This window comes from Cervus canadensis, chromosome 14, assembly GCF_019320065.1.
Source record: "Cervus canadensis isolate Bull #8, Minnesota chromosome 14, ASM1932006v1, whole genome shotgun sequence".
Taxonomy (NCBI): Eukaryota; Metazoa; Chordata; class Mammalia; order Artiodactyla; family Cervidae; genus Cervus; species Cervus canadensis.
The window spans coordinates 42,364,751-42,391,522 of NC_057399.1; the positions used below are offsets into that span (position 1 = coordinate 42,364,751).

Genomic DNA, 26,772 nt, shown 5'->3' on the forward strand with positions numbered 1-26,772 from the left:
AAGTGTACATCACACTACAAATAAATATCAGCGAAACAGGTGCTGTGTACATCTTTCACATGTAGACCAATCAGAGGACTTTAATTCTATTAAGTGTAATTTATTTAAATAACAATTCAATTGCACATTGTAGGTAAACCAGTGCAGCAATATGAAAATAAAGAATTTCAAGAGTATCCAGCAACTTAAACACACATCTAATAATGCAGAGTATTCTGTAATACTAAGGAATGAAAAATGAAACACTGACTTTCAAGATGGGGTGATTTATTTGCACTTAAAAATACAGTTTCTAAGATGATATTTGTTTTCAAAAATGTCTTAATGTTAAAAATAGGCTACAGGAACGGATGTCTTCATGTTGAAAATTTATATCTCATATCAGCATGAGCTTACACATCACAGATGATAACATTACACAAAATCAGCAAATAAACACTCATTTGGGAACACAGTTTTGATATTAAAAACATCAGAAGTTCACAGTTTTCTTCTTTCTTTTTGACTTATACTGATAAAACGCTTTTATACCACAAGCCATTTCACTTTCTAGCACCACATCCAGCACCAGATCCAATGCCTACTTGATCAGCAGATGGATGCTATTAAACACATTCTTCTTACTTAGAAGTCACATCTTCCATTTCTAAACATATTTTGCTCTGTAAAACTGTGACCACTGGGAACGGGGAAGACAGGATTTAAGTTCAAATGTAATGAGAAGAGAAAAATTGAGATAAAATGCTGAAAACGGTTACCAATAAAACATTAGATTTCAAAGTACATACAGGTAGGTTTGAGGATTCAACAGGAAACCAACATTGATTTGCAAAAACGCTATGGCCTACAATTAAAATTCCCCTACATGTCAAGGTAACATGAAGGTTTTTTAGGTGACCAGATCTCTAGACAGATTTGTTTGTGCGTTTTAAGTCAAAGCAAAATTTTCCAAGTGAAGTACCTACAAAATAAATTTGCTTTGGAAATAAGCCTCAGTAATAAAATAATACTTCTCACTTATTAAATATATATTTCGCCTTTACATATGATTCAGCAACTTACATCAAAAAATTCAAGAGTTCTATAAACATCTGCAAATAAATATTTTAAAACACTAGTATACAAATGAATCTGCTGGTATTCATTCAGGTGTTTGGATGTTGGCAGTTAGCAAAGGAAAAAAATTTTAAAATAAACTACTTAGTTATAAAATTCTCCCCTAACATAACATGAGAATGCAATACACTATTGAGAATTAAGTAATTTTTCTGGGTAGCACATATCAGTGAAACACATGTGTCTTCCTTCTGCAAATCTTAGTTATACAGAACCCAATGGTACTGTCTTTGAAAGCCGTTAAAGTAATAGCCTAAGATTTTTAATGTTTACCATAATCTCTCTTTATGTGTAAATTACTTTCTTAAAGCACTATATAGGACACATTTGTCCACTATGAAGAAAAAAATCACTTCAAGAAAAAAAGTGAACTAGCAAAAATTATTTAAACTTTTTTACTATACCCAAAGTTGCCACTCGGACGCTTGGCTCCAATAAAGACAAGAACGAATTAAAATGCATGACTCTAAAGCAGGGAGAGTCTTCCCTTCAAAATGAAGAAGACCTTCCAGCACTTCAAAATAATGTAATTCCTTTGAAACTGAAACAAGCAATATTCTTTAACACGTTCATTTTATCCAATTTCTCTGGTTTTCAGTCCTGTTACACTGAGACTAACTTTTTTTTTCCCCTAAATGATGTAGCACAAACTAAAAACTTAAAACTAATTTACTAAAAAAAATATTAAATAGCCATAAAACAAAAGTTCCCACTGGGATATACCAGCATCCCTTATATTCATCATTTAAATTACGTGTGTCTAAGAACTACTGGATTAACATATAAGGTACATTATATATTAATATGCAACTAGGTTTAACTTAATGTCGGTATTAAAGTACCTTGAGTTTTCCTATGAAATATCTAACCTGTAGGCACTGGTATGCTCTCTTTATTAGCGAAATACAGTGAGGTGGCTGCTTTAATTTCTTCCACGCAGAGTCATGTTACAGTATCACTACACTGACACATCTGTAAACTGGACAGAATGAAGGATGGACTCCTGTGAAGCTAGATCCACATAGTCCTATGGGGTAGATCAGGCCAAGAACCTGCTCAGCCTTCTCAATCTCCTACATAGCCCCTGTACCATTTCTTTCTGTGGTTATGAAATTATAAACAGACTGGAATGGACTTAAACATCAAGGTCAAACAGCAACCACTCAACACAGAAGTTATTACTCCTCAAGCTAAATTCTGGTGTGTCCTTTTCATTACACTTCAACATTCTAAAGTAACTAAGTCTAAGGGATGTTTAAGAGACAAAACTACCAACAATGAGGAGCAGAAACAGGGTTTTACAACAAACAGTCTAATAATATAAAGAAAAAATATGTAAATAATTGGTCTGGGGGGAGGGAAATGGGAGAAAACCCTGTACTCCTTCTGAAAGAACAGTATAAAATAATTTTATCTATTTAATATTTGTAAGCTGTTTTCTGTCTATTTATGTATCTGACCAAGAAATGTTTAGTCGCTAAGTCATGTCCGACTCTTTGTGACCCCATGGACCGCAGCCTGCCAGGTTCCTCTATCCATGGGATTTCCCAGGCAAGAATACTGGAGTGGGTTGCCATTTCCTTCTCCAGGGGACCTCCCCATTGGCAGGTGGATTCTTTGCCATTGAGTCACCAAGGAAGCCCCATAGGAAATGTCTAAAGAGCTTTAAAATATGTCAGCTATACGTATGCATATCACTTAGGTATCATACACACATGAAACATATTAATAATAAGAAGCAAAGACAAATACACAACTTTAAATAAACTATTTGCCGAATTATTCTCTAAATGGGTAACTAGTGCCTAAAATTTTTAAAGGAGAATATTGGCCTAGCTGAGTCAATGATGAAACACTAATAATATAAGGAGATTGAAGTGGTCACCCAAATTTTCAGAATAATGTTAATCCTAGAAAATATTTTAATCATATAATCTAACATCTTAAAAGTGACAGTCTCTTCCTCTACAAATCTAAGAGTTTGTGCTGTTACATCTCAAAAAGTAAGGAATGTCTATAAAGTCAGATTAAGCTAATAATCCTAAAAATAAGATCTCTCAGTCTAGTATATAAGGAACTGAAGAAGGGAGAGAATAATAATGTTCAAACAGGTCAATGATCGATGACCATTTGCAGAAGAAATATAATGAAATAAAAGTTTATGAGAGCTTAAATAGAAAAAGCAAACCTCAAAGATACATATTTGAACCATGACAGGCAATATAGCTATGGTGACTTAAGGTGATCACAGTAGGCAGCAGGTATAAGTCAGAACCCCAGGAAGCATAACAGGGGAAGGCATATATAAATGAACACTCCCTGACTCTCAGCATCATTCCAACATGTGCCATGAGCCAAGTTCCAAGTGCTCTATGGTGACACGTGGCCAGTGGCTACCATAATTGGACAGAGCCGGACTGAAGGAGAAACAGCAGTGTTGAGAGGTTGGGGAGGATAAATTTCCTGAGATCCATTCCATGCCCTATGAATCACAAAATCTTAGGGCATCAGAATAGTCACTGGAGTCTTCATTATTTTAACTAAATGTATTTGAATTTATGATTTACAAATATGGATTAAGTTAGAAAAAACAGAAATACAAAAAAATTAATGAAGAATTAATCAGAATAATGCCAGAAATTTTTTCAGTTGACTATAAAGATCTTTTTGAAATTATTTTTAAAGTTCAAATGAAGAAAAATCTCTATTCAGAAACATCAACAGACTCAGTTTAAAGAATGGATGAGAAGGGAAATCATAATGAGTATTAACAGCAGCAACTATTAGTGCCTATCACAATGTAACTGCCTCTAAAAGTAGCTTCAAAAGAGAAAACACTTTTCTTTGAAAGGTGGTAACTTTCTTCTTTACACAATCCCACTGATTTGAGTCCGAACAAAGACTCACAGTGACCTCAAAGCTCAAACCATAAGCTTCCAGGTCAGGTAGGAATGATCGTCACATAGCTCTGCTAAACTCACTCCTTTGCAAAAGAGATTGTTATACTCTTGTTGTTTCAATGATTAATAATCTTTGACGCTGATTAATCTGGAATTCATCCACAGCTTCTACTCACTTATAGTAGAGACAAAGAATCAATGAACCTCCTTTTCCTTTATAACTTGGGACCTTCTTGTATCCAGAGAAGCAAAGAAACATTAAAACATATGTTCATATAAGAGCTGATACAGTTGATCTTCCATTATCAAGCAGAAATCATGCTTTCCTTGTCACCAAAATTACAAAGGCTAATCTATTTAAGTCTTAAGTTTGTGTCTGTTAGTTGCTGAGTCATCTCTGACTCTTTTCGACCCCATGGACTGTAGCCTGCCACGTTCCTCTGTCCATGGAATTCTCTAGGCAAGGATATTGGAGTGGGTAGCCATTCCCTTCTCCAAGGGATCTTAAGTTTACATAAAGCCAATCTCTGGCTTTTCATTAAAAAAAAAAAAAAAAAAAAATTTAAAGGCAATTATACCAAGAATTACACAAATTGCACCAGCTGTCAGACACATTGGCAGCCCACAAATGCCCCTTAAAACAGCAGATAAAACATTGTCATTTCAGGACTCATTCTTCACAGAAAGCACCCTGAGTCACAAAATAACTCCATAAATGCAGTATTAGCAGAGGTCACAAGAAACTAGTGTTGCCATGGTATCTTGAACATGGCAGGAAACAGATGAATATTTGTAGCATTAATGATAGTACAACATTTAAAAATCCATTGGATAGGGTAGCAGATAGGAAATAAAAATACAAATATAATAAGAGCAAATAAAAAAGGAAAAATCTTAATGGGAGATATTAATTTTTTATATTTGTTCTGGTAATGCTGAGTTAAAACAAAAATAACCTCCATTAACTTAAACCATTTCCATTTTACATCAGAAACAGCATTTTGTTTTTACTTACTTTTGCTCTGACTCACAGCTTCTCACAAAAGCAATGAGCTTTTTTTTTTTTTTAATTAAAAAAAAAATAATGCTACCAAAACTCTTCTAAGGAATTTGGAAACTTTTTTCCCAAGTAATATTTAAAGAAATTGTTGAACAGATTTTCCACTACTAATTGTAATGGCAGTTAATTTATTTCCTCTTTGGTCCTCACGTAAAGTTTTATAATTCATATGAATAGCATGTGAGGAAATCTACCACCTATATTATCTGAAAGGGTGGTATTCTGACTAGAGTTGAATTCATCATTTTCCATTGGAAATACATCCTCAGTATTGGCCAAGATTTAATATGGTGAAGAAAATAAGATCAAATACCTGCTGAATACAGGCTCTTAGGCGTGCGTGCATGTGTGCGAAGTCGTTTCTGTCATGTCCAATTCTTTGCGACCCTATGGACCATAGCCCACCAGGCTCCGCTGTCCATGGGTTCTCCAGGCAAGAAATACTGGAGCTGGGTTGCCAAGCCCTCCTCCAGGGGATCTTCCCAGCCCACAGGTCGAATCCACATCTCTTATGTCTCCTGCATTGGCAGGTGGGTGCTTCACCACAAGCACCACCTGGGAAGCCCACAGCCTCTTATAACAGGAAATAAACATCAAGGCGCAAATTCACAACATGAGCTCAAGTCAGTGCTAAACACTGAATAAATCCAAACTTGTCTGAATCTCCACGCTTCTTTCACTTTACATCAGAGACCACAGACTCAGCCAATACTTTAGTTTTGATACTGTAATCTGTACATAAAAATCATAATATTACAACAACTCATATTCACACAACCTTTCAATTTGCAAAAAAGCTACCACGCACGTTATTCCATTGAGCCCTCACAAATGCCAAGCTCTGTGTTGCATTGGGGAAACTGAGTCCTAAAAAGGGTGGATGACTTGCTCCATGTTGAGGAACTATTAACTAACAGAGCAGGGCTCCTGACTGCCAGTCTGGGGCTGTTTTTGTTCAACTGCAGAGGCTTCCAGGACAAGGTATTCTTCATAACAAAAATAAGACAAAATTCTGATTCATCGATTCATACATCGTTTTTTGTCTCTCTGTATGCAATATTGTCCTGAGCCATTGCATATACATATTGCAGAGCTGGGGTGGGGGTGCAGGGGTGGAGGCAGTGGTGATTGTAAAATAAAACACACAGTAAGTGGGAATGGTTTGGATTAAACATTTTAACATTGGTTGCTGAAAATAAATACCTAAGACACTGACCTACAATTATAAAACTGAAAGCGACCTTGGAAGTCATCTGTTCTTTTTCCATTTCACAGATGAGGAAAATACGGTGATGGAGAGAGCATGACACTCCCTAAAGGTCACCCTGGTAACTGCTGACAGCAGACCCAGCACCATACAGAGTCGGGCTCTCTTCCACTCTATGCCCTGATTGTGTCTGCAAATTAAAGGATAAGCACAGTCCAGATATTTACAAGGAAACATCACAGTGCTAGAAAGATTAGAAAACTAGACCTCACACACCAACATTATGAGTGTAAAAATTATTGATATTTTATATATCATTTAAAGCAGCAGGAACTTTATAAGAAAAATAATCAATGTATATTTTTTAGCTCTCACGATTAAGATTGAGGATAATCTAAAATATAAATTTTCCCTTTAGATACATGGAGTTTTTTGAGTTTTGTTATAGTAATGACAGACTTAAGTACATTCAAAAATAGGATAGTCTCTCAAAAATGTCACCTTTAACTTATATGAAGAATAAAAAACAATAATAACATCTCATCTTTTCTAGATACAGGTCTTTCAACCAATTACCTATGTTACCTGTCCTGTTCACACCCATTACTTGTCTTTTTCAGGAGTTTTCTGAAAATGATTAAGCTATTTTTGAATGTAGGTTTTTCTTATTTTGTTTCTGAAACTTAAATTCTAGGCAACAAACTATCTCTGAAGTTTAACTGCCCAACAAATCTAAATATGGCTCAGGTTATAAGCCATTTACTACTTACATGATATTCATTTCCACATTTAAAAAAATAAATAATCTATTTATACTTTATTGTACCTGTGAGTCCTTTAAAAGACTTCTTCACTCTCCAAATTAATATGAAATTCCTTTTTAAGAGGCAAAATATAAGAGTTTTCAAAATATTACTGACCATCATTCCATAGAGAAAAAAAAACACTTAAGTAGACCAAGAGTAAACCACACAAATTATAGAAAACATTGACAGCAAAATTAGTTTTCTGTCTCTCATTCACAAGATCATTTTTTCATTTTAATACGAGGCCTAATCTATAGTAGACACTGGTACGAATTGAGAGAAAAATCCATCCTTCATGTTCTGATCAATCTGAAGATGATTTTTTCCATAGATGAAGAGCTGCCTGAATTCTGAAGTGTAGTCTGGACTCCAGCGAGTAATCTTTGTAGTTATTTCTAAAGACAGATAACAATAAAATTTTAATGTCAAAATTCCTTTATAAACCAGGGCACTACCACCCTACTCCTCTCCCTCTCACCTTGCATTCTTTATTTACTTCTCAAACATCACTATGCTTAACAGTGGATTTTGTTAAAATGCAGATTCTATTCCTGGGAGGAGAGGGGGATGACAATATTCTGTATTTCTAGAAGTTTCCAGGTGGTGGTCTAAAAATCCTACTTTGAATAGCAAGGTTTGTACTTCTCCCAAACAGCAAGAAGGTTATGCTGAGGGCTTAAAAAATTTTGTGAACTATTTTTAAATAGCTGACCTCCTTTTCTAAACTGCAAATTTTAGGCAATCTCATATAAACAAGGTGAATAGGATCACTCACCCCCTCAAAAAAAAATTTAAGTTAAATACACACACACACTCTTGAAACAACAGTGACAACAAAGATAGTAGGATTATTTGGTAACAACAAAATTACTTACTCCAATTCTCACAGCAAATATCAATGGTTTGGTCAATAATTATTATGTGACAATGTCAGGAGGGGAATTAGAAATCCACAGATTACTTTAAAACTTCACTTATATCATCCATGTTGACTTCTCTTTGCTAGAATTGTTCAGACTCAGCAAAATGGAGTGGCTTGGATCTTGGACTCTACTTTCACACACACAACCTTGGCCCATGGGAAAGCTATATCTTTCTCTGCAGTGGCATTCACTTCTTTCTACAGTCCTTTATGTTATACAGGTCTAAGGATTACTTACTAGTAACCTTGCCAAGAGTTATTATTCATAAGCTAAGCCAACATCTTACTAGAATTTACCAAAAGATGTAATTGAGTATTTCTTTAATTAACCTCAGCAGCTTTGCAAAAGCTCCTACTGTACAAGGAAAACTGCAGATAATCAACAGTCTTGAAATTATGGGGAAGTTTGTCTATGTTGGCATCACTAGCACTGTCTTGAGTCAGTGTTGACTTTTTGATCACTGTTGGTCTTGCTCTTTCTCAGTGAATTACTGGTCTTTTATTTTCATTGCTATATATTTGCTTTATATATTACTTGAAAGTGAAAGTTGCTCAGTCGTGTCCGACTCTCTGCAACCCCATGGACTGTAGCCTGCCAGGCTCCTCTGTCCATGAAATTCTCCAGGCCAGAATACTGGACTGGGTAGCCATTCCCTTCTCCAGGGGATTTTCTCAACCCAGGTATCAAACCCAGGACTCCTGGATTGCAGGCAGATTCTTTACCATCTGATAACACTAAATATGTCCACATGATAAATACTCGGAAACAGAACTTTTAGTCCCAAATTTTCCAATGGCTAGGTTTGAAGATACATGAACGTTAGCTGAAATGGGAGTCATACTCACTCTCAAGAAACTAAAAGTGACTTTCTCATATCTCTAGCTTAAAAAAAAAAAAAAAAGTGGACTGGCTGACTCCACTTTCTCACTTCACTTGTCAAGTTGCTAATGATCATGCTGCCAAATTCAGCAGCCTCTTCTCTGGTCTCACCTTGCATGACCACTTGGCAACCATCGTCACAAATTCCCACTCTTCTTTTGAAACACTGTGTTCACTTGGCTTTCAAGGATGTCATCCTAACTCATGGCCACTTCTTAATCTTACTATTTAATCTCTAAAATAATTGCATAGCTCAAGGCCCTGTGCTGGATCTCCTTCTCTAGCCATACAACTTTCCCCAAATGACCCCACCACAGCTTTAAATATCACTGTCTCTGTCCTGGTGACATTCAAATATCTACAACTGGCCTTCACCTTTATACTGAACTTCATGCTCATATAAATGACTGTTAACTCACCATCTCCACATGAATACCTATAGGCACCTCAAAATAACACAGTCCAAACAGAAATATGTTTTTTTCCTCTCTTCAACCCTGCTCCTCTAAGTATTCCCCATTTCAGGAAAGCATCATTATCACCCTAGTATCTTGACACCCTCCTCCTCTTATCCCCAGCCAGGAATGCTCTTCATCCAGACTTCTGGTGATAGATCTTCTCAGGACTGGCTTTATTTATGCTAATCTCAACAACATAGCACCTCCTCAAGGAAACCTTTCAGAATCAACTCAATCTAAAGTAACACCCAGGTACCTTGTATCATATCATAAATCTCAACAAAGCATAAATCATTGCTATTTTTCTTATCTGTGTATTTACCAATACCCCACAATTTAGAAAGCAGAAATATTGCCTGTTGATGCATAGTTGTTTGCCTAGAACCTTCTCTAGTGTCTGGCACATAATAGGTACTCAGTGGATACTCGCTTAATTTAAGGAAATGAAGAAACCAATGAGCTATTAAGCTATTTATGGCCTAGAGCTATCATGCCATTCTTTCTCCACTGTAAGTAGTGTTCAAAGCAAGCAAACCACAGGGTTTGTGTCTGTAGTAAACGAACCATGATCACAGGAAATCTGAGTGCCACTGTCCACCAGGATTGATAAAGTGCTTTGAAATTGCCACAATACCCAGAAAGAAGAAAGAGTCAGGAAGATCCAAAGGGCTTCTTCAAATCAGAGGCTTTTTAATGAAATGAGAGAGATGGTGGAATATACCAAAGGTCAGCAAACTATAACCAAAATTATGGCCAACTCTGGGCACACATATTTATTTACATATTGTCTTCTATGGCCACTTTCAATACAATTGAGTACTTACAATGGAGACCCTCTGCTGAAAAGCCAAAAGTACTAACTGGCCCTTTATAGAAAAAGTTTTCTGATCCCTGATACAGAAGAGAATAGGTTAGAACTCTGTCCTGTAGGTAGCCCCAAATCACAACATTTGTAAACACTCACAGGGTCAGGCATTAAGAAGGTTGAAAACTGCATAATTCCAACAAAAGCCACAAGTAGAAATTAAGCATAAATTAGCAAAGGTAATATAATGACTTTTTCATTAGTGTGTTCGTTTTTAAGTGTATCAAGTTACTGCTGTTGTAAAAATTGTACTGATATTCCTGACTCCATAGCAATGGAGGAAAAGCTGTCATTACCACTTACCTTGCAGTTTCTAGGACCTTTATGGCCTTGTCAATCTCTCCTTGGTTTTTATACAAAAATGCCAATTCAAACAGAGTAAATGGCACTAGGTAGTGGTCATACTTCAGTAGCTTTTCACTAAAAGAGTGAATGAAAAGTAATTAAATCTAAACAGAACAAGGAACATATCATTCTTTTTCAACATATATATTTTTCCCCATTCTTATGAAAATAGGTACAGCACTAAGTCTACTACCAGAGAAAAGCTGTCATTATACAGTTAAAGAATATAATAAACCATGGCAATAAACAGTATGCTTTTATTTTTTATTTATTTATTTATTTTTAACAGTATGCTTTTAATATATTACTTTTTTTTTTTTTTATCTCACTGTATGGGATACAGGATCTTCGTTCCCCAATCAGGGATTGAACTCATGCCCCCTGCAGTGGAAGCATAAAGTCCTAACCACTGGAACACCAGGGATTTCTTCTATTACTCTTTTATTTTATTCCGTGGTCTAAATCCAGCACTGAACATTGTTTACTGCCTTTCACATAGACAAAAATATGCAGATTTTTGAGGATTATCCTAGGAAGGACAAGATCATGAACATGTTCAGAAATGATTCCATTTAGAAAATGACTCCACTTATTTTTCACTAAGTTTTAACTCTCTTTACACTGTCTTATAATGCTTCAAAACATCAAGAAAGAAGGGGCCAACACTTCCGTTTACAGCAGTATGATGAAAATCACCTGACTTCCCAACATCTAGAAGCACTAAAACAAGTAAGAGCAGCACCCTTTTAAAAGGAGAGCTCAGCTCACAAGAACACAGGGAGGACTCTCACACTGAAAACAAAGCCAGAACTCTAATCGTGTCGATGATGCCAAAGCACTCCTGGGTCTGTTTCAGCCAAGGCTTTGTGTCTCTGTGTCCACACAGGAGGTGAGACCTTGGGCCCACATAATACGTACAGCAGGGGCTGAGACCACTCCAAAAAGCTGGGGCCCAGCTCCATCAGAGAAAGGGTAGAAGACGAAAACCCACTCATGGCACAGGAGGAAGACAAGGGCAGTGGGCTCTGTGGCCTATATTCTGGGCTCAGCTGCTTCAATCAATGACTCTTTGTGTCCCTATGGACTGTAGACCATCAGGCTCCTCCACTCATGGGATTCTCCAGGCAAGAATACTGGAGTGGGTTTCCGTGCCCTCCTCCAGGGGATCTTCCCAACCCAGGGATCAAACCTGCATCTTTTATGTCTTCTGCATTGGCAGGTGGGTTCTTAACCACTAGCGCCCTGTGGGAAGGCTGACCTATTCTCTAGGTAGGAAGAAAAAGCAAATCCCTTAATAAATTAATAATCAATAGGCCTGTCCTCACCTGAATTTGCAATTCAAATTTATGTGGCCCAAATGATCCAAGAAGCTCTAAGCAATGAAATTAACATGAAAGTGGCCCAGGATAAGAAAACCCTTTGGGGCATCTGGCAGAAATAAAAGCACAAGTGCTTAGAAAGAGACTCTTCCTCAATCCTAGCCTCACTGGAGTCTCAAGATAAAACTCATTGAAGTTGAGTTCACAATCCAAAACTATAAAACACACCAGCAAACTATCCACTATGAGATTCAAAAGACACAACAAACAGCCCAAATAGGTCATACTTTTGATCCTAATAAAAATGTCAATAAACGAGAGCTCAATGGATACTTCTTTAACATATTTACTAAAGACAGCATATTATTAATTTGAGAAATAGACATTGTCTCTTTCCTCTTCTTATAAGGAAGCAGTCCTCCTACATACTCAGAAAATATGGTCAGAAAAAGAGGATCAGTAGTTATAGATGGGAAAGCACATGATATCGAACAGAAGACGTCAAGCAGAAGTCCGTGGCTGTGACTTATTTGGTATACAAAATGGTTTCCAAAAAATTGAGCCAAGGTTTAAAAATCAGAAGATGTTACATAAAATTCAGATTCCAGGCTTTCAATCATAAATTGTAGGGATTATTACTAGTGGGCCCACACTGTCAAGAGTAATAATCAATTTGAGTTCAGGAGTGGCAGTACTCTTTAGAGAGACCACACAATCTCCCTGATCTGCAGTGCCCACCAATTCCCATTCCCACCATCACTCAGAAAGGTTACTTGTCTGGCCCCTGTAGGTAACTGCATCTGCGACTCCAGATGCAGAGAAGAGGGCCAGGCAACAGAACATTGACTCAACTCACTAATTAGCAAAGGAGCAAGACATCATCATCAATGCTACTGAGGGGATAAAACTCATTCATCTACAGAAAAATGCCCCTTGCCAAAAGAGAAGCTGTTATAGCATTCATCACAGTTGTTCTTTCCTGCCAAATTTTCATTACAATGATGGTTAGTCTGTTTATTCAACTCTGAAACCCTAGGATTCAGGTTCACAGTTTCTGGCACATAGTGGGTACTCAAATATTGGTAGAATAAATGAAATAACAGACAAATGCACAAATCAAAAAAGTATCAGGTGTTCAGTATGACACTGCCAGAATTTAGACAGACACCTGTCAGCTTGGCTGTAAATTTAGCTTTCGTGAGTCACCTCTGAATACCAGGTGGAAAGGCATAAAGCCATGTTCACTTAGGTTATCATTTTTTTCTCAAAGAATAAAGAAAACATTACTGAATTCTCTTTCTGATAACACCAAGTAAAAAAAGGTTAGCAAGGGAGATAAAAGCATCACTTTCTCACAGCAATTCCCCAGAAACTGCAATTTGCACTCAAGCTGGCTTCATTGTCTGCTTTTACCTTTGGACAACGTGATTGAAGCACAATTCCGCTTGCAAGGGCCGCTGTAAGTTCTTCAGGCAGCATCCTTTTAGCAGTTTCACTAAGCAGTCGTCATCTACGGAGTAGTCACTGGAGTCTTAAAGCAAAACACATACAGTTCACTCACAAAAACAAAAATATCCTACTTAAGAGGCAGCACTAACAGCTGTTAGGTTTCAGAGGGATCATTGAAAAATTAAAAAAATATATATGTTTAGCATTTTTATGCCTCACTAAATTCAGTGAAATACTTCAAATGAAAAGAATATCGCGTTCAATACTTCAACACACCATTTGATTAAGGGGTTCACTCTAGCCTTTTTTCACTTTATCACTCTAGCCACCTAAAAAAGTTTTTTAGGTGCTCACCTCTGAGTTAAGTGACCTTAGGTAAAATAATAGGAAGTTTGAACTGTAAATAAAGTAAGAGCTTTATTAATTTAATGAAAGGTAAAGCAGTGAGGATCAAACAGGCCGCCTCTTCCTGTGGCTCTGGCCCCTTACTGGGCTGGCTTCGTGCAGAAGAGGGTAACGCTTCCATGTGGAGAAGCAGATGGCCTTCTCCCCATTAAAAATTCAGGACGGAGAACACCCTCCCCAGATCATTATGTTTACAGCTTACCAGTTCTCCCAGGTTAGGTGCTTTGGGGGACGAAATTATATCATAAAATTAGACAAAGTGGTTCTGAAATACGTGTAAGGCACCTAAAATCCCCACAAACTTCTAACTGCATGAGGCTAACATAGAGGATCTTCTTTCAGGACATTTTTTCCTTTTGGAAACGACTCTACCTTCTATAGCCCAAGGCTAATACATATTAACAGAAGGAACCATATCGTGTGTGACATCTATCTGACAAAGGTGGCCATTTCACATCTACCACTTTTAAATTTGGGTTTTTCTTTTTTGCAAGTTAAGTAGAAATAAGAAGTCATTCCAAGACAGATTGATAATTTATACATTTCAGGCTGTGACAACCCAGGTGGGAAGGGACAAAAAACCAAAATGATGAGACTCTGAGAGTCCTTCATACTGAAATACTCTTGCTTTCAGGACAAATGTCAGAAATCACCACTAACGCATGCTGGTGTTTTAATAAGTAAACAGCTTGTCTATGGGAGGTTAAAGATGCTACTTAACCAAGTCAAAGAAGGTTGCTTTATTTCTAGGTGCTGAAAATAGCTGATGATCACCTCTAACTTCCAAGATCTGACAAGTTATTCACTATGAAAATCATAGATATCAATACTACATTACCTTCCCTACTAAAGACCATTCCCCCCCAATTCAAAAAATTCTACTTATGCTTCTAATCAACAAACCAGACTGGGGCTATGTTTAGGATCTGCGGCTGATTGAATCTGCGAATGAGGAATCTGTGGATACAGAGGGCAGAGTACGGAATTTGAGCATCCAAAGACTGTGGTATCCACAGTGAGTGTTGGAATCAATTCCACTTGGAAAATAAGGGTCTTACTCAATGGTGGTATGTATTAGTCTACACTACAAAGGATGGACATTCAAACATTAGAATTTATTCTATTGAACTAAAACCCTCGTCCTTGTAGGAAAACAGAAGCAAGCTAGCCTACTCCTTTGGAGGAAAAAATACCCTACAAATGTTTTCACTTAACTAAAAAAAAAAGGTTTTTCTTTACCTCCCATTTCTCACATATACACTTACTTTAAAACATATTCATTTTTTCATCTAATTTGCAAATATGTGGCATTTAATCACAAATAATTCCCTTGATGACAGGAACAATGTTTTTTCTACTATCACAATGCTATACCTGGTATGAAAAATAAGTGTTCAAAGGAACAAATTAATGAAAAGTGGCCAAATTAGTTCCACAAAAATAAATACTAGTAAATTTGTTCAAAACCCTTAATAGATTTAACTGAACTGCAATTTTCTGAAACCCATTTTTTAAGTAAATTTTTATGGAGTCTTATCTCAGTTAAATTTTAAAATGATGTGGCATTACGTTGAATTTCCACTCAAAGCAAAGTAAATATTTTTCCTTTTGAAATTATTCTACATTAAAAATTGTAAAAAAAAAATCTTACATCCATTAGCATGCCTACTACCAAAAAACAAACAAAACAGATAAAGAAAATTACTAGCATTGTCAAGGATGGAGAGAAATTGAAACCTGTGTGCATTGTTGGTGGGAATGAATGGTACAGCCACTAGAGAAAACAGTATGTCAGTTCCTAAAAAAATTAAAAATAGAAATGTTACATGATCCAGCAAATCCACCTTGAGGCATATATCTAAAAGAACTGAAAGCAGTATCTGAATGAAATATTTGCATATACATGTTCATAGAAGTATTGTTCACAGTTGTCAAAAGCGGAAGCAACCCAAATATACATTGATGGATGAATAGATAAAATTTGGTATAAACATCCAGCGGAATATTATGCAGCCTTAAAAATGAAGGCAATTCTGACACATGCTGCAACATGGATGTACCTGGAGGACATTAGGATAAGGGAAATATTAGGCAGCACAAGAAGAAAAAGACTGCACGATTCCATCTATATAAAGTCTCTAGAGTAGTCAAATTCACAGTAATAAAGAGCAAAATGGTGACTGCCAACCACTGTGAAGAGCGGGAAATGGGGAGTTACTGTTTAAGGGGTATGAAAAAGTTCTCAAAACTGGCTGCACAACTGAGTGAATATACTTAGCACTACTGGACCATACAGTTTAAAAAATGGTTAATATGGCAAATTTTATATTATATGCATTTTCCTACAATTAAAAATGTAGAAGATAATGTAAAAATGTAAAGAGGTTTATCTATAATAAAGTTTAAAAATGTATATAAAATTTTAATCTAAATTATAATTTAGCTATACAATTATAAAATCTATATCTATAATAATATAATAGATCTAAAAATTTTAAATCTATATCTATAATATAATTATAGCTAATTAATAGATATTAAAAGTTAATTAATAGACGCTTACCCCTTGGAAGAAAAGTTTTGACCAACCTAGACAGCATGTTTAAAAGCAGAGACATTACTTTGCCAACAAAGGTCCGTCTAGTCAGGGCTATGATTTTTCCAGTGGTCATGAATGGATGTGAGAGTTGGACTATAAAGAAAGCTGAGCGCTGAAGAATTGATGCTTATGAACTGTGGTGTTGGAGAAGACTCTTGAGAGTCCCTTGGACTGTAAGAAGATCCAACCAGTCCATCCTAAAGGAGATCAGTCCTGGGTGTTCATTGGAAGGACTGATGTTGAAGCTGAAACTCCAATACTTTGGTCACCTGATGTGAAGAGCTGACTCACTGGAAAAGACCCTGATGCTGGGAGGGATTGAGGGCAGGAGGAGAAGGGGACGACACAGGATGAGATGGTTGGATGGCATCACTGACTCAATGGACATGAGTTTGGATAAACTCCAGGGGTTGATGATGGACAGGGTGGCCTGGTGTGCTGCAGTCCATGGGTCACAAAGAGTTGGACACAACTGAGTGACTGAACTGAACTATTGATGGGAATCTAAAGTTAGAATAATTTCAAATATGGAAAGCAATGTGTACAAATATCAAACCATTACACTGTACATCCAAAACTAATATAGTGTTATATGTCAATTATATCTCAATGAGAGAAAAGGTTATGATATAATAAATAAAAAATATAGGCTAGAGTATGTCCAGATACACTATGATCATAACTATAAAAATAAATCTGGGAGGGCATAAACAGAAACTCTAAATTAATTGCGCATAGTAAGAAAAACATGGGTGACTTTTTTTACCTACATTTTTCAAATGTAATGTTTAATTTTTTAAAGGTAATTGTAAAGAGAAATCTCATTAAACATTTCAGCCCCATGCTGTGGCCAAAGTAAAAAATGATCTAAATGAGGTGCTCATCCCTGGAGTCACAGACGATAATTTAATCCTCCGTGTGGGGAGTACAGAACATGCAGCCAGTACCCCTTCAGTGCCTGTTTTCCTCAAGTTAAGAAAAGTGAGTTAACTGTGAGAATTTTTCCTGGCTATTCGTGAATTTCTATGCCTTTTACAATGTTTATCACCCTAGAAATTTTGGTTTTACTCCTGTGGTTCCAGAGGATAAGACCATTGTCTTGGAGTAACATCTAAATGATTTGAGGGTTGATAAGGGTACAATTAAAAGATGCTTACTCCTTGGAAGGAAAGTTATGACCAACCTAGACAGCATTTTAAAAAGCACAGACATTACTTTGTCAACAAAGGTCCATCTAGTCAAGGCTATGGTTTTTCCAGTGGTCATGTATGGATGTGAGAGTTGGACTATAAAGAGGGCTGAGCACTGTTTAAAGTCCCTTGGACTGCAAGGAGATCCAACCAGTACATCCTAAAGGAGATCAGTCCTGGGTGTTCATTGGAAGGACTGATGTTGAAGCTGAAACTCCAGTATTTTGGCCACCTGATGCGAAGAGCTGACTCATTTGAAAAGACCCTGCTGTTGGGAAAGATTGAAGGCAGGAGGAGAAGGACGACAGAGGATGAGATGGTTGGATGGCATCACTGACTCAATGGACATGAGTTTGGGTAAACTCCGGGAGTCGGTGATGGACAGGGAGGCCTGGCGTGCTGCGGTTCATGGGATCGCAAAGAGTCAGGCACGACTGAGCGACTGAACTAACTAACTAAGGATACAGTAAAAGCTATCACGTATGGCATTGTTTAGCAAAAAGATAAAGCCTCTATTCATGACAGAGAACTAGAAAATGTCAGAGCAAGAAAACCCTGGGTTTCATTTTAAAAGAACCCAAAGGCCCTCCTGGTTATGGACAAGTTATGTTTCCAACAGACTCACAGCTGCAGAGCTGGGACACTAAGCCCAAATCAGCTGACTTTTCTCCTATGGCAGCTGCTTCCACTATAAGGAGCATCCAGTAAAGTGGAGAAGGGCTCCCAGTACAACCGAAAGTAATAAGCAAAAAAAATCAAATTGTGACAAGATTTCAACTTGAAAACAAATAATTCTCTGGGTCTGTAAAAACGCAATAGTCATTAGAGAGCAATAAAGGAGGCATGGAAAAAGTTAAAACCAACTAAAACCAGAAGTACACACCACTCCCCTTGTACTGCTCTAAAATTAAAACTGTCTTCTTCATCTTTTTCTTTTTTTTTTGTAACAGCTTTAAGATAAAATTCCCATAACATACAATTCACCCATGTAAAGTGTACAATTCACTGGTTTTGAGTATATTACAGTGGCGTGCACCATCATCAGAATCAACTTTAGAACATTTTCAGCACCTCCAAAAAGAAATATCATACTCCAGGATGAATTGAGAGTAGTAATAACAGATATCACTACCATGTGTAAAACAGATAGCTGGTGGGAATGTGCTATTTAGCATAGGGAGTTCAGCACAGCGCTCTGTGTCAGCCTAGAGAGGTAAGACAGACACGTGGGAGGGAGATCCAAGAAGGAGGGGATATATGTATGCATAGAGTTGATCCATGCTGTTGTACCACAGAAATTAACATGACATTGTGAAGCAATGACACTCCAATTAAAAGATAACAAATTTTTAAAAAATAAGCAATCATGAAAAGAAGAAATGCCACACCTTTGAGTGATCACACATCCCCAGTTCTCCACCCCTTGGGCAGCCACTAATCTGCTTTCTGTCCTTATGGACTGATTTATCCTCGATATTTTATATAAACGGAATCACACACTCTGTTGTCTTGCCTCCGGCTTCTTTCACGGAGCCTCACGTCCCCAGCGCTCATCCATGTTGTATCAGGTTTCTTCCCCCTATCTTGACTGCAATCAACCGGACACGTGCGGCTCAAGCTCTTTTGTCCTCATCATGCACACAGATCACATGAGCAGGTGTGCACGGGAAAGGACGGGAGGGGCAGCCGTAAAGATTTCCAGGCTCTCGCTTTTCATACTTACTCTCACTTTGTAGAGCTGCCTCGGCCTTTTCCACAGTTACCAACAGATTTTCAGAAAGGTCTTTTCTTTTACTCACTAGTGGAAAACCATTCCAAACATACATCATTTCCTAATGAGGAAAAATGAGAAACCATTCGCAGTTATGTGAGGTCATTCGGTGTTCTTTACAACCACAAAGCTACGTGTGAATGTTTTGCCTCAGTTGCTAGTGCTCTCAAGACATTTAGAGATCATTTTTCTTAGCTTTCTTCATTTGGAGTTTAGTGATTTAATCTCCCCATTTTCACTTTATTTAATGCTTTTAATGCTTTTTGCCTTTTATACTACAAAATAGTTCAGTATATATAGTATATTGTGTCTTCACTGAAAAATTAATTTACTCATTTAAGAAGTATTTACTAAGCACCTACCGGTATCCAATCCTTCTGGAAGGTAATAAGATTACAGATAGAAATAAATATAATATTTTTAAAAGATATTATGAACAATTCAAACATAAATTTTTGTTGTTACTCTTAAGTAAAGTAAAGGGAAACATTTTTTCTATATCTGCCAATTGTTTACATAAAATGTTTCCAAGGACATCACTGCAAATGAACATAGGAAATATTTTACCTGGCTCAGGTTCTTTTATACCATTAAAAACATGTGGTAGTCCAGTAATGCAATCCAATATGCAGAAAATACATTCATTTAAAGGCCATATGGCAGAATGACAGCCCTCATTGCAAATTACATTTAATAGGCTAACAGATGAGAATTTTTCTTTTTTTTTTTTGAACCAAAAGCAAATGTGCTCTTGCTTGAAAATATTTTTCTAATCTTCCTGGTAGTTCAGTTCATATTTTGAAAGGTATGAAGTAAGCAGGATAATTAGAATCTCCTTGGAAATAAATAAATGGTAAAATATGTTAAGATTGTTTGAACAGCCTCTTACAGGGAAGCAGTAGAAACAAGAAAAATACACTGGAGTTAAGTGACAGCAAAGTCATCTTCACCTTTTGGGACTGAAAACTAAGATCACAAGATTCTTGTTTTACATCTAAATTTTCTTATTGCTAATCGTGTAAGAGTTCAATAACTTTTGGAATATTTATTTAAACTGATGATTTTTTTAAATTTTATTTTTATTGATCGAACATTTTATCAGAAAAAGAAAAGTTTGTATCTGAACTGGTCATTTTGTGAAATACAGGATTTTGGTAAAATTCCTAGTTACCACAAATTCAAGCCAATTCTACACCCTTAGCCCTGGAGAAAGAAGTGCTCTGAGTCAACCTTCCTTAAGGCCCTTAGTAATCAGAGCAACATATACATCATATGTATACACCAGCATCTAAGTTTTACGATGGAGAAAGGACTATGGTGCGCTAGAAAAATCCCAGGGATGTTCTGTGACATGGAAAGAAAAAAATCTCCCAGCATTAATCACTTGATAGAAATGAGGTAGGAGTGGAGCTGAAAGGTGTCATGGGTAAAACAGTAGCAGGCTCCCATTTTAGCTGGAAAAGGAGGATGTTTGGTCATTTTTGTGACTTGCATGGTGTTCTTCTTCTTACCTGTGCTCAGAAATGATTGACAGAGTGGCCATATTTTTATCTCATTGCATCACAGGCACAGACCAGGCACAACCTGGTCTGAGGGTTCTGTTCTCTGAGATTGTTTTTCTTAAGTAGGAAACACCTGGGCTGAGGTACTAGGTGCAGGCTAGCCCCCAAAGGACACCTGTGAGGAGCTGCAGTTTTCTTCTCACAGAATAGTTAAAGAGCTCCTATAAGTCAATGTGGCTTCCCTGGTGGCTCAGCTGGTAAAGAATCCGCCTGCAATGCAGGAGACCTGGGTTCGATCCCTGGGCTGGGAAGATCCCTTGGAGAAGGGAATGGCTACCCACTCCAGTGTTCTGGCCTGGAAAATTCCATAGGCTGTATAGTCCATGGGGTCGCAAAGAGTCAGACATGACAGTGACTTTCACTCACTTTGTAACTTATAAGTCAATGATAAAATAATAAATAAACTAATAAAAAAATTAAGGAAGTAAGCCCATGAACAATAATTCACGAAATAAGAAGTAAAAATGAACAAGCACATGAAAAGCTCAATCACACATTAAAAAAATAAAACACTGTTGGTAGGAATTTAAATCAGTACAGCCCTTCTGGAGAGCAATCTGGCAATGTCCAAGTATTAAATGCATATGCCCTTCAACTTGGAATTCTACTTCTAAACATCTCTCCCAGAGAATTATATGCCCATGTACAAAGAGAACTATAGAAGAATATTCATTGTAGCCTGTTTGTGGTAATAAAAACTGGAAACTAAGCAACTATTAAAGGGAAATAATTGAATATACTCTGGAATAAAAAAAAAAAATCAGGAACCTCCAAAAAAAGACAGCAGATGTCAGCTTGCACTAAACAGTTTCCCTGTGTTACTTGACTACTCACACAAACTAGACCCCAAAAGTTACTGTAATTTGATATATTCAGTACTTTTTAAAGAAATCTGCATTAAAACCATTTAACTTGAAATTGTGGTTTTCGTGAAGCCTAACCTAAATGGCACATTGATCAAGAAGGGGAGCTCTAGCATTAGGCTACAACAAGCCATCAGCCACTTACGGCTCTGGAGCAACGCGGCTGGTTCAAACTGAGACACACTCTAAGCATAAAACACACACCAGGCTTCAGTGGATGAGCACAATATAAAAGAATGTGAAATCTCATTAATAAATTTTAGAGATTACATGCTCAAATGACAAAATTTTGCATGCATGCATGTGTGCTCAGTCGTTCAGTGGTTTCTGACTCTTTGCAACCCCATGTACTCTAGCCTGCCAGGCTCCTCGGTCCGTGGAATTTTCCAGGCAAGAATACTGGAATGGGTTGCCATCTCCTACTCCAAAAATTTTGCATAAACCGGGTTAAACAAATATTTTGAAAACGATTATCATGTGTCCTTCTACTTTTTAATTTTTTTACCTTTTAATTTTTAGGGTAGCAGCTAGAAAAGGTAGTTACATATGTGGCTTGCATTATAATTCAACTCAATTTCAATTATGCCAACTCACCTCTCTCTGTCTGAATTTCCTTATTTGTCAAATGAGGCTACAAAGAAAAATTCCTCTCATAGAGTTACTGTAAGACTTAAATGATATATTTTATAAACAGCCTTTATCAAACACAATGATTTTTAATTGAGGAAACTTCACAACAAAAGTTAGATGTTCTCCCTGCCCCTGATACTAGATAATATATTTCTAGGATGCAAAGAGTAAGTAAATAAAGGCAGATACCAGGGCAGGCAAAACGAGCTTCACGGGTGCTGACAACGAGGGAGAGTAGCGTCGAGCCTTCCTCACAGCAAACTTCTCAGTAGGGATTGATTTCCCAGCAATTCTCTGCTTCAAGCCATCCACCTGTCTGTGACGAGCATCAGTTTCAGTGAAAGGTTGTTAGAACACATGCAATATTTATACCTGTCCCTGTTATGCCGCGCTCCCCAGAGCAGTGGATCGGCACCACCAGGAACCCTGTTCAAAATCCAAATTTAGGCTCCACCCCAGACCTAATAGTGGTTTCCCTGGTGGCTCAGATGGTGAAGAATCTACCTGCAATGTGGGAGACCTGGGTTTGATCCCTGGGTCAAGAAGATCTCCTGGAGAAGGGAATGGCTACCCAACCAGTATTCTTGCCTGGAGAATTTCACGGACAAGACGAATCTGATGAGCTACAGCCCGTGGCTTCATTGGTAAAAGTGGCTCAAAAAGAGTCATCAACTCATGCATAATTTAAGAAGATATTTCCCAAGCATAAGTGATTTTGAAAATAATCAGCTAAGAACACATAGCATGCTTACAATCTTCCTCTCAAAATTCTAAGAAATTCCAATTATAAAATTCACAAGCACAGAAAAATGGGAACAGAGGCTACATATTCAAAGGGCACTTTCTCATACATAGTCTTGTAAATGCACCAATGGGTCACCAAGAAGGAACTTAGGGAAATATCTAATTACACCACTGAAAGAAAGGGGAAGATGCAATGAGAGAAAAAGCATTCCATATGAAGACAAGCTTGTGTTACGTTATTTCTAGGCACAATCTTGGGATATGGGTTTTTTTAATTGAAGTATAATTGACGTATAACATTACATTACTTTTAGGTGTACAAACATGGTTTTAAACCAGGATGCCCATCATGAATGTTAATTAATATCAGTGGAAGAGGCGGTGGACATATGAGGTGGGGGTTGAAGGAAGGGGTCAGAAGTGTGCAGTGGACATGAAACCTCCTGATTTAAGGATCAGAGTCTGTAATGAAGAGAACATTCATTTGGGGGGAATTCTCCTCTCAGTATCTCAACAAGTTAGATGCTATCACACATATAGCAGACTTCAAGCTTTTGCCTGAAAATAAGATTAGTTACATGTTTCACAGAAATTATTTTGATGCAGAGAAAATTTATTTTGGAGTGGAGGAAACTGAGATGTAAAAGATCCCGATATAGCTTAACATTCCATTCCATTTGTTGTCGTGTGTGTGAAACAAGGAAATGCATTTTACCAGTAGCAGGTGGCATTCCATGGCTCCCACTAATGTAGATTCTACAGTCAGTATATACATGGTCCAGTTTCTAAAAAGCATGACAAAGTTGTCCTGGTCATACTTTCAAATCTGTCCTGACAAGTCTGAGGGTGCAGACAAGCCATTACTTCTCATAACGTGGCCACAGAATATAGTATTCCATTAAAAGTGTTTGTCATCAATTATGTTTAAAGAATGCAGTGGTGCTTCTCTGTTCCCCGACCTGCCTCATCTCCAGAGGTCACATCCTCCTTTCTACCACAGCCACCTACTCCTACAGTTGCATCTTAGGCCATTTCATCATCTGTAACTTTTCTACATCAGAGCCCAAACTCAGGCACACCAACCACCCTCCTCATTATAACCTTGGCTGTTCTAATGAGACTTTCCGTCCTCTTGCCTTTCAACTCTCTCCCAACTCAGCAGTCTCCTTCCTCCCCGTCCCTCCATACTCCTGCTTAGGCTGCCCTGCAGACAATCTTTACTGCTGCAGGCTCCAGCTTATTTCCTAGACTCCCTTGCCAGTGCCTCGTTGTTGCACTCATCTTCCTGCAATGAGAAGTTGGTTGGTATCACTGTACATTCAACACCAACCTCCGATGAGCCCTCACACTGCCTGCCATTCCCCATCCTCTGCTTCTCTCTGTCCCACTCTCCGCAACAACGATTTCAAACATTCTCCATCCTCCTCAGACCTCCAGCCCACTCCTTTCTCCTTCGCTCTCAACAGACAGCTCGGACTCCACACACGAGCTGGCGTGCCTCTGAGCCTGCTCTGGACTTCTTTCTGCATGATACAACAGAGGACCTGCTCCTCCATCTAAATAAAGCCGGTCCTGCCATCAGTGCTTTGAAGTCTATCTCCTCCTGACTTTTCAAGAGCCTTACAAAGATCATTTATCCCATTTCGCACTTGAATGTACAACTGTCTTTCTGAACTGGGTCCTCCCCAGTGGTTTTGAGAATGCTCAGATCTCTCCCATTAATATATTCTTTGATATTACATCTCCCTCTAACTTTCTCTATTGCTTAATGTATTTATGCTTAACTCTGTTCATTTCTTTGTATCTCATTTGTTCTTTGGCCAACCCCAGTCTGGTTTCTACTTCCATTCTGTTACCTTATCATTTCCTGCATGGGATACTAATGATCTCTGTGTCACTAAAAGACATCTTGCCTTATTTTTTAAGCCTACAGCACACAGTATTTCCAGGCAGCCTCCCATCCAAGTACGAACCAGCCCCGACTCTGCTTAGCTTCAAGGATTAGACAATATCAGACGTGTTCAGGGTGGTATGGCCATAGATGTCGTCTGTTTTTTTCTTTTAATTCTGTATTCTGCGAGACAGGTTTTGAGTAATCCTGGATATTCGTTTTACTTTGGCCTATATACAAAATGTAGCATTATGTCCTGCCAATATTGGCTTTGCTTTAGTTCGTTTAACATGCAGTGCTCCTTCCTACAACAGGGTCCTCGCATATGCTATTCCTTTGGTCTGAAACTGTATCAACACAACTCTCCACCTGCTTCTGCAGCTCCTTCAGACCTCATCTCAACTATTATTCCCCCTATGCTCTTATCTATACCTCTCCTCTCAATGGGGAACAGAGGGACAGGGTAGTGTTGGTGATACAAGTATTATGGGTTTTTGCCTTGCTACTAGCAGTTCCAATCACTGGGAGAGGAAAGGACATAGGTTTACTGGGGAGTTTTGAATGTTTCGACATACCTAAGTGAAGGTGGTAAATGGGAGCTGGGTATATAGGTCTGGAACTCATCATGAGCTTACCTGAATAAAGTTACCACATCCTCTTTAGTTGCTACCACATCCTCTTCTGGAAGCATACTCAAAATTGCAGCTTTTAAGAACACATATGTTGCCTTGAGAAAAAGAAAAGCAGTAGTTAGAGGACACCCTAGTACATGATATTTCTACCTTGTAAATCAAGAATGACCCACAGGACTTCCCTGGTGGTCCAGTGGTTAAGAATTCACCTGCCAATGCAGGGGATGTGGGTTCGATCCCTGGTCTGGGAAGATCCCACACGCCACAGGGCAACTAAGGCTGGGCACCACAACTACTGAACCCAACAGCCACAACTACTGAAGCCCCCATGCCCTCAATCCCATGCTCCGCCACAAAAGAAGCCACGGCAACGAGAAGCCCATACACCACAACTAGATTAGTCCCCGCTCACCACAATCAGAGAAAGCCCACATGCAGCAATGAAGACCCAGTGCAGCCAAGAATAAATAAATAAACAACAATTTTCAGAAAAGAATGAACTACAAATCTTCCAGATATAGTATCTGAGGTATCAAAGACAAAAAAGGGAAATGAAACCTCTTGCTACCTGTTCCAAATAAGATCAACACTTTCCACCAAATCTTAGCCATTCTCCTATTACACAACTTTAATGTTCACAGATGAGGAAGTGGACAAAATGAAAAAGAGATCATTATCTCATTCCTCCCAATTTCTCACAAATGGATTAGAAGGTTTTTAGAACTTTTTAAAATTGAAGCTTAATTGATTTACAATACTATATGAGTTTCAAGTATACAATATAGCAATTCAATATTTTTACAGATTATACTCCTTTTAAAGTTGTTATAAGATATTGGCTATATTCCCTGTTTTTGCAACCTTGTTATCTTATTTATATCTATTACTGTGTACCTCAATCTCCTTTGCCTATCTTGCCACACCTGTTAGAGTGGCTATCATCAGAAAGACAACAAATAATAAATGTTGGCAAAGATGTAGAGAAAAGGGAACCTAGTATATTATTGGTGGGAATGTAAATTGGTACAGCCATTATGGAAAACAGTATGAAGATTCTTCAGAAAATTAAAATAGAACTACCTATGATCCAGCAATTCCATGAAAAGATATATACATCTCAATGCTCATAGCAACATTATTTACAAAAGTTAAGATACA

The 26,772-nt window shown here is 37.7% G+C and overlaps 1 protein-coding gene across 1 annotated transcript in view; it reads right to left on the bottom strand.

The window, feature by feature from the left end:
• Positions 1-250: 250 nt before the first annotated feature.
• Positions 251-26,772, bottom strand: part of TTC39B (tetratricopeptide repeat domain 39B) — a 141,151-nt gene continuing 114,629 nt past the window's right edge. The window contains exons 15-20 of the mRNA XM_043486747.1: positions 25,618-25,709; positions 22,537-22,663; positions 19,245-19,353; positions 13,292-13,409; positions 10,518-10,634; positions 251-7,484 (exon numbers count right to left, since the gene is read on the bottom strand). Coding sequence (XP_043342682.1) covers positions 7,394-7,484; positions 10,518-10,634; positions 13,292-13,409; positions 19,245-19,353; positions 22,537-22,663; positions 25,618-25,709 — 654 coding nt within the window. The 3' untranslated portion in view covers positions 251-7,393. The remainder of the gene's footprint in view (positions 7,485-10,517; positions 10,635-13,291; positions 13,410-19,244; positions 19,354-22,536; positions 22,664-25,617; positions 25,710-26,772) is intronic.